Genomic DNA, 8,593 nt, shown 5'->3' on the forward strand with positions numbered 1-8,593 from the left:
CCTGTTTGCACCTCTCTTCCTCGTCCTCCCCACTTGAAAAGTTGTCCATGGGTATGGAAAGGTACTCAGGCCAGAGGCTGAAGGCTCTTCAGGCACAGCTGGTTTGCTGAAGGAGTAGTGCTAGAGACAGCTTTGAGCTACTCATGGTTACCCAACACTTGCAGTTCATGAAGGGGTCCTGGTGAGGAAGGGTTCTCACCATCCACCCCACCAGGCTTTCCCTTTTGTGTCCAAACCTTCTGCTTAAATACGTGCTCCAGTGCTCCTCTGAATCTGGGCTTTTCACAATAGTCTATTACAGCTCTGGAGATGGTGTGTGCCACTAAATGATGACAACAACAAAGGGGGTGTTTGCACTTGCAAAGTAGTCAGGACTAGCTTCTTTGGTAGAATTATTCATTTGTGTGAGCTGCTCTAACACATTTTGTAATTAAGTATATACTTGATTGCAAAACTTCCGTTTAAAAAAATAAATCAGAGAATGGAGTATTTGGAAAGCATTAGAGTAAGTTTAAGAGACTTGAAATGCAAAATGAAATGCAGCTATACTTATTTAAAAAAAAAACCAACCCTACCACTTCATATTTAACTGTTGCCATTTTTTAGACAATGACATACATTCAAAAACCATGTAAGAGATTATAGTTTTAGTTTTAACTCTGAATGCCCTTTTCTTGTTGATTTTATTTTAACATACTTTATGGTTTATTTTTATGACATGCAGCCATATATATGTGTAAAAGGCACATTTATTTATAATTTAAAAGATTAATTTATATACGAACCGAAATATACACAAGGCTAAGTTTCTTGGCTAGATCTCTTTTGATACTATTTTTAAATTGTATTATTTTACTAAGAAGATGCAAGTCCAAGGGTTTAACATTGCCCCGGGAGAATTACAGTCTCTGAGGAACACATTGCTCACAGCTGCGGTGAAATATCAATCACTGAAAATTTCAGCACTTTTAATTCCATCTCAGTGACATCAGTAGGGTAACTGAAATATTACTCAGACGCGGTACTCGGTGAGTGTGTGTATGATTTTATCAAAATTCTAGGAAAATAATTTTGTGTTTATCTTTAGCAGTTTTTTTCTAACAAAAAAAAAAAAGAGAATGAAAAATATTAGTGTGGATTAGTGGTGGATTTTTTTTTCATTGTGATTAAAATAAGATGTAATTTTCCCAAAGTCTAAAATGATCAGCAAACCTCTTCCTGTTTACTTTAGTTTCTAGCTTTTTTTTTTTTTTGCACAAAATTGGGAAACTGTAGAAGTAACTTAGCCAACCTTATGGAAACTTTTCTGTTTATAAATCACTCAAAGGAGAACTTAATTATCGAGTGTCTGCAATTCAATGAAAGCCACGGTTTCTTAAGCACTGCTGCCAGACTTGTGCCTGGCCTGATCATGTATGCGGTAGTACTTCTTCGATTTTGACACCGTACCTGTGGGCCAGAGCACCTAATACCCCACATTGTGGCACTGTGTCTTCTTACACACCTACCATGTGGTAGGATGCTGACACTGTTGCTGGCGTCTCTCTAGAAGGTTGCTTTTTTCTACTGCTAAGGTCAGTACAGTCCAATGAAAAGTGCACACTGAGCCATTTGCCTTGTAGCAACGCTAAAGCATTGCACCCTTTTATCCTCTTTATTTCCTTTCCATAAGCCGCAACAGCCATAGAGAACACAAATGCAAGGAGAGTCCCTGAAACAGAAGTTTCTTGTTTGGAGATGACAGCACACAACCAGCAAAGTATTTCAAGATTCAACACGCGCAACTCCCTGCGCTGCTAAGTATTTCCTTTGATAGATCGGAGAGTGTAGAGGTGCTGGCGAGAGGGAGCAGTGACTGAGAGGAGATGCTGCAGACCTGGGAGGGAAAACAACAAAGGAAAAACTTCACCACAGACAACATCCCTGGAAATGTGTGCCGATGGTTCTCTTAGCTTACTCTAGCAGAAAACCCACTTGAGAAACTCACTGAGGGCCAAGAGAAGGAGTGCCATGGCCATTAGGACATGGACAAACCTCAGCCTGCTAGCGTTAGCTGGCAGCTAAGGGGGCTATTTGGAAGGTGACATCTGCATTTCAGAGGCTTCCCAAACCATGTTGCCTGCATGTGAGAGATGTAAAAGTGGCCACAGAAAGTTTTGCTCGTATAAGATTCCCAAAAAGCATCAGAGCTATGAACAGGACTCCTACCAGTACGCCTTGCAGTTTTGCCCAATTCCGTATTAACAAGATCGATATGAGGAGCGTGTTGCAGACCATCGTTCACCGGTCTGGCCAGCTGCTGTACAGTTCTGGTGTTTGCTGCAGCTCCTGCTGGGCCACGCAGCCGGCGCCCAGCCCATCCAGATCAGCAGGCTGGGTTTGCCGCTGCCTGATCCAGCCCGCTCTTTGATGCTCCGGCTCAGAAAGTCAGACCTCACTGGCAAACATGGCTATTGCAAGTAACCACTTGAGCAGCTGTGGAAGTGGTGCAATGTGTGTGCTTGCCTGCTTCGTACTGGGACAGTGCTTGCTTATTCTGTTTTATATAATAATTGGGAAAGCAACAGGCAGCAGAAAGGGGGAAGCAAGTCCAGACGACACTACAGTCCGTGATGACTCCCTGGTTTCCCAATGACGGCAATGGGATAGCTTTGTGCAAAACCTCTTTTGTTGTGCTGCGACACTGGGTATTCGTTTGTGTCCTCCTGAGCCTGTTACCAGCTTTCTGCAGCCCTCTCTTCCCTACTCCATTCCTCTCCGCTCCTACCTGCTCCCCTCCTTTTATATCTGACCCCCAAACACGATATAGTGCTTAATCTCAGCCCCCAGCAGAACATTATTTCTTTCTCTCACATAGAAAACTCTAACTGATATACCCCAAAATGTCATCTTTGATGTTTCGCTGTTGACACATACTTACTTAGTTTGTGATGCACTACCAGGTCTTTTTCCACAGGGTCCTCGTTTTGTATTTGTACATGACACTTCACTTAAGCTTAGCGCTTCTGCTTGGTTTTACTAAATCTTGTAAGATTTAATCTGTTAAAAAATCCTTAATACAACTGGTTACATCAGCAGACAACAAAGCAAACTGTTCCTGGGGTATAATAAAATTAAAATCTCCAATTAATATTCGTGAGAAATTTTGCTTATGACTTTTACAATAACATTTAAGGTACCTATAATTGAAAAAGTTCAAGAAATTTGTATACATATTAGTCTATTTAGCTATTTAATGTGTACGTTTGAAGGCACAGAGTGGGAATCGCCTAAAAATCCGGGGTCTAGTCTAAATTAGTCATAAGGCTCTTTCTAGTCAATGGAGAGGTAGAAAAAACCTCCAGAGGCTGATTCATTCCAAATGCTTTGATTGCTTATTTTAGAAAGGTAGTAATCACTCTCTGGATGCGTCTTTCTCCACTGACTGCAGAAGAAGCCAAGACAACTGCTTTAGAATAGATACCAAACTTCCAAATTGCTAAAATTACACAAGATGAGTCCCAGCTGCAGCTTGTTCCCCCCCACCCCGCCCCCAGAACAGACAATCAGACCTAAATTCTTCAAAGATTTAGGCCCAAACTCTCATTGATTTATCACTGCGAGATTCTCTTAGCTGTTGATTTTAATGAGGATTACGCACCCAAACCTGGTGAACACTTAACATTGGGGGAGCGGGGGGGCACAAAACACTGACAAAAATCTTACCAAGTCTGCCCCTTACGATTTAAGCAAATACAGCCATCAAGCACCCGTGCCTGCCTCTCCCCTGGCAGAAATTTCCCTCCCCATTGCAGGAAGGAGTATGTGTTCGTGCTTCAGGTGCAGTAATCCCCCCACCCCGAGGAAGAGGAGGCGGGAAGAGCTGGAGGCACTACTGTCTGGGAGAGCCACCACTAGATTCAACAGAGCATCTCTTTTGGATTCTCTTTTTGGACACTTCTTGATCTTTCTTACCACAAAACGTCTACTTATTTTAAAAGATTGTTTTGAAAACCCCAACAAACTAAAACAACGAGTAGAACAGACCTGGCAGGTGCTTTATTACAGTAGCACTGTCCTGAAATTACATCTACTTATTTTTATTCAAATTGACAACATTTCAACTTGAGTGTTCCTTAATGACATAAAACTAACTCTTCTTTTTTCTGCTTTGAAGTTACATCATTGTAGATGTTGATTGTTTAATTGTCCTTCCAATCATGCACTTAACTTCCCACTTAGCCCCATGCAGGACATGACTTGAAGACATTAACAATCGTCACTAATGTGGATTGCCTTAGGATGTTTAAGTTTATTTGTAATGGAGGCAAACACTCACTGTTTAGATGAATTCTATAAAAGCTGAACATTTTCTGCCCTAGGCAAAGTTTTCAGAAAGAGTTCATATGGTTTTTCTGGTTGTAATCAGAGCATTCAAATTATGCATAATTTGGTTTTCATGGTTTCAGCATTGGATCACATAAAGTCAAGTGTAATTACTACCAAAAATAAATTTCTGTATGCACCTTGGGATATACACCATGGACTTACGACACACTAGTAGGAGATTCACAATTACTAGGAAATTATTTAAGAATATTTTATTGTTTTCCTCAAATGCAGGTGAAATTGCAATGGTTAATCACAGGAACTGAAGTAAATGGTCATGAAGTCTTAGTGCTATTAAAAACTAAACGTAATATCAACTGCTATATCCAATGGGCAGAAGAAAAGGAGGGTGGGAAACCTTTGCATTTAGAGCCACTTCCATGAAAAATACTCCACGATATTGGATGAGATTCCTGTTCACACACGCAAAGGGAAGAAGTGAAAAGGGTTTTCTGCATCCAGCAAGGAGCTTTCGAGCTTTCGTGGGACTCTAGGTAAACTTCCAGACAGGTGCCTGAGGCAAAACCTTCTATTGCCTATTGCAAACTATTTTGGTATTCAAGCAGTCTCCCCAAAAAGCATGTCCTGCTCCACTTCTGGCTTTTTAAGCAGGATGGGTCTCACTGGTTCATCTCTCTCCAGCTGTGGCATTAGAAAAAATTTTGTTAGCCTTAAGATTTTTCTTTTAAATGCATTAAATTGGGGAACCTGCATTAGGGAGTGATAAACTTGAGAACATGAACTCTTCATTTCCTTCTCCCAGATAGTCCTAAACATCTCCTTTGACTAGAAATAAAATGGAACTGGGAAGGTTTAGGAATAAGTAGACAAGGCATTAATCCTGCCAATACTCCTACAGGGCCATTTACTGATAGGAAAGTAGATAGATGGGGCACTGATTTCTATCTCACTCTATCAGAACTGAGATGTGTCAGAGCATAAGCAATGTTGTTCTGCTCTGCTTCCGCTTTTTGCTGCTGAACGCTACCTAAATAATTTTATATACCCATGAAAAGTAGACAATCTGAAATGAATACAAGACACAGATTTGGATTACCTGGTGATCCAGGAGCACATGAGGAGACTCTTAATTCCCAGGGTGGCCTTAATGGATGCAATGATTTAGCAGATGTAACTGTTCACTCCTTTTCACCTTCTGACATAAATCCTGCAGACCTAACTATACATAACTACATACAACTATATGTAATTGCCTCTTGTAGTGGTTTGGGACACCTTTGAAAACTGACTAAAAAACCTTCATTTAGATTAATCGAACTGTTACAAGCTACTAAAGTTACAGAAGGTGTTCTAAATTTAACTCAGAAAATGTACAGTATCTTAATTTGGTTTTCCTTAGTTTAGCAATAGGTAAATTACTTTTTGTAATCTGCTAAAACCAGCCTGATTTGAGGTTGACCTTTTCTGGAGGAAGATTACTTGAAAGCAGTCCCCGATTTCAATGCGTTGATGATATGTAAAAAAAATCATACTTAGACAGCTTCTGGGTGTGTCTTTTGCCTGAAGTGAGAGCATATTTTAAACAACATATGTTTGGACTTGAATCTGTAAACCCATGTTTATCTGATTTAAAATAATCAGGGAGTGAAAAAGACACCCTTAGAGTCGACCCGTAACATCCCAGTGAAGGGTCTGCAGTTCACTGTGCAACCTCCTTTCCTCCCCTCGCAAGTCACGCAGACTACTACGCTCGGTAGTCTCAGGGAGGAAACTAATCTCATATGCCAAACAGAGAGCTCGAGGGTCTAGTTTTACAAGAACTTTTCTCTGCAGCTGTACTTCCCCCTCCTCAACACCGTCCCCTCAGGCTGACCTATATTCAGGCTGCCATGGAAAGGGCCTGTCTTTGCGCAATCATCATCAACAAGCCTTCTTCCTTTGTGCAGCTACATGGAAAACGGGACGAGGGAATTATTCCAACTCAGAACTAAAAGGGGGGTGTGTGTTATTGTTTTTTATGGGGTTTCAGTCAAATCAGTCCCTTAATCCTCTTGAAAATGCGTTTACACTGATGCTGATGCCAAACAAGGATCAGCAGAAATCCCTTGCTACATGTGGAGATAACAGGGTAGAGGAACGTGAGATCTCTCATTTTGATACAAGCTTACTTAGGGCAGATATGGTCCAGCCAAACTTCTGAAGGACACATTTGTATTCACTTACGTACACTCATGGTGCACTCTCAACTTAAAACTGATGATGAAGAGACCCCTGGGACTGGGGGCTGCCGGCTCTTGCAGCATTCGTATCAGGTGCAGAATTGGTCCCTGAGAGTCCTACAGAGAGCAAATCTCCCTGTGGGGAAGAAAGACTTTCTGTGATGAGCGCTTAAGTACAGAATATAAGCGTTTTAGAATTCATAACATAATCAGTTCTAAAGTGTTTTATTGAGTATTCTGAGAAAAGAAGCTGCAAAGACAAATGGATTAATTTTTCTGAACTGATTCACCTTGCTTAATTTGAAGCAGCTTCATGTATTAGCACTAAATATGCATTAGGTTTTTCTAAGGGCACGTATTCCATGAGTGCAGGAGTGGTTTTCAAAATTACAAAATCAGGAGTTCTTGCCCTTTTCAACATTTTCATCTTTTTTTTTTTTTTTCTGCTTTCTTTTCTCAGGTTATCTCTTGTTCCACAGTTCACATAGGCACCATGTATATTATTGACTGCTATGACAAAATATGTTCAAAATGCTTTGTTTATATTTTTTTCTTTCCCTCGGATGTTAAAACTGACAGCTTAATGAGTCTGTTGCCACTTACCAGTGAATCACTGCCCTTGCCAACACTCATGATAAGACGGGCTCACTTTTCCCAAAAAAAAGAGGCCCTTTGCTGTGCTCTCTGGGAACTGTAGTACAAGGCTTAGTTACTTTAAATCCATTTTCATGTCAGTAAGGTGCTCATTATTCTCTGGAGCAACATGAACATGAATTTTTGACTGCTTTGCAAAAGTAGCAAGTACAGGATATTTCACCTAAATATGAACACATGTTCAAGAGTGTATCTTAGCATAATGGTGAAACAAGGGGACAGCTAGAACAAATGCTGGCACTTTTAAAACAGACGGAAGCTTTCCGACTGACTTTAGTGGGAACAGGTAGAGGCTAATGATGGATAGTTTTGCAAACCTGAATTTGGCACTGTCCTACTGGATATTTAGCTCAGTGTTTCACAGGCTTTGTTAATCTAATGCCAACCTAAGGTTTCTGAAAGGAAGAAGGCGGCTGCAAAGAAAGTGAACAACTACGACACACCAATGCTGCCAAGATGGTTTTCATTTACAACAAATAAAAAAGAGTAACTTGTAAACATACGCTAATACATTTTTATCCTGTATTGCGTTTGTTTACTTGCTTGCTTTTATGTGCAGAAAAAAAATCACGTTCCTGCAGTGTGTGTTTGTTTTCCCCCAGTGATTTCCTCGTGGAGCACCAGTGGTCAATGGAGCACAAGCTGACAAAACACCGCACAGCTCTGCACACACCTGTGCACCTGAAACAGTCGTGTTGACAGTGGCACGTGAATGTTTGTTGCTACTCAGGACTTGCCTGCTTGACCTGCAAATGTGTGATTCCTGACTTAAAATAAAATGTAGTTCTGCTTCTTTCATTTAGCCTGTGTCCCAAGATACACATGGGAACAATAAAAACAGGGACAAAGTTTCAGCTTACGAATCTTGGTATCGGAGCTGTCAGGCTTTTGAGGCTCCAGGTCTCCAGGCTGTCTCCAATCTTCCAGGTGAAACATATGAAGGTGGGAGAGAAAGCACGGTGTCCGTGAGCAGCGTGATGTCTGCTGCTGCTGAGCAGGGGTGTGCTGAAGCCTACAGTAATTGAATCCATCGCAGGGTCCGGGCTTACATATGGAACTTGAACAATAGGTATTTACTTAAATTACATAGATTACCTCAGAGATGTGGAATCTGTACGCCCTGCCCACTTCCCTGAACCTCTGGAGCTGGGATCCTGTGGGGAACATAATGGGCTTAATTACGCTGTCTGGACTAGCCGCGCAGGACCTGGAAGGCAGGAGTTAACCTCACCTCACCTTTTACATGCCAGTGACCCCAGGCTTGGCTGGGAACCTGTTGGGGCCTCTGGAGCAGCTTCTGGATTGCCCCGACTCGCGCTAACCAGCGCCACGGCCGAGGGGAATCCCGCACGGGCAGGGCCTGGGCGCCCTCGCGCCTCGCTCCGCACGTC

The 8,593-nt window shown here is 41.7% G+C and overlaps 1 protein-coding gene across 1 annotated transcript in view; it reads left to right on the forward strand.

Annotated features, from left to right (window-relative positions):
* Positions 1-2,612: 2,612 nt before the first annotated feature.
* Positions 2,613-8,593, forward strand: part of LRIG3 (leucine rich repeats and immunoglobulin like domains 3) — a 48,758-nt gene continuing 42,777 nt past the window's right edge. Inside the window, exons 1-4 of the mRNA XM_009646417.2 lie at positions 2,613-2,687; positions 6,359-6,457; positions 8,006-8,219; positions 8,293-8,590. Of these exons, the coding sequence (XP_009644712.1) occupies positions 2,613-2,687; positions 6,359-6,457; positions 8,006-8,219; positions 8,293-8,590 (686 nt within the window). The remainder of the gene's footprint in view (positions 2,688-6,358; positions 6,458-8,005; positions 8,220-8,292; positions 8,591-8,593) is intronic.

The sequence above is a fragment of the Egretta garzetta genome, unplaced genomic scaffold (genome assembly GCF_000687185.1).
Source record: "Egretta garzetta isolate BGI_Z169 unplaced genomic scaffold, ASM68718v1 scaffold349, whole genome shotgun sequence".
In the NCBI taxonomy this organism is placed as follows: Eukaryota; Metazoa; Chordata; class Aves; order Pelecaniformes; family Ardeidae; genus Egretta; species Egretta garzetta.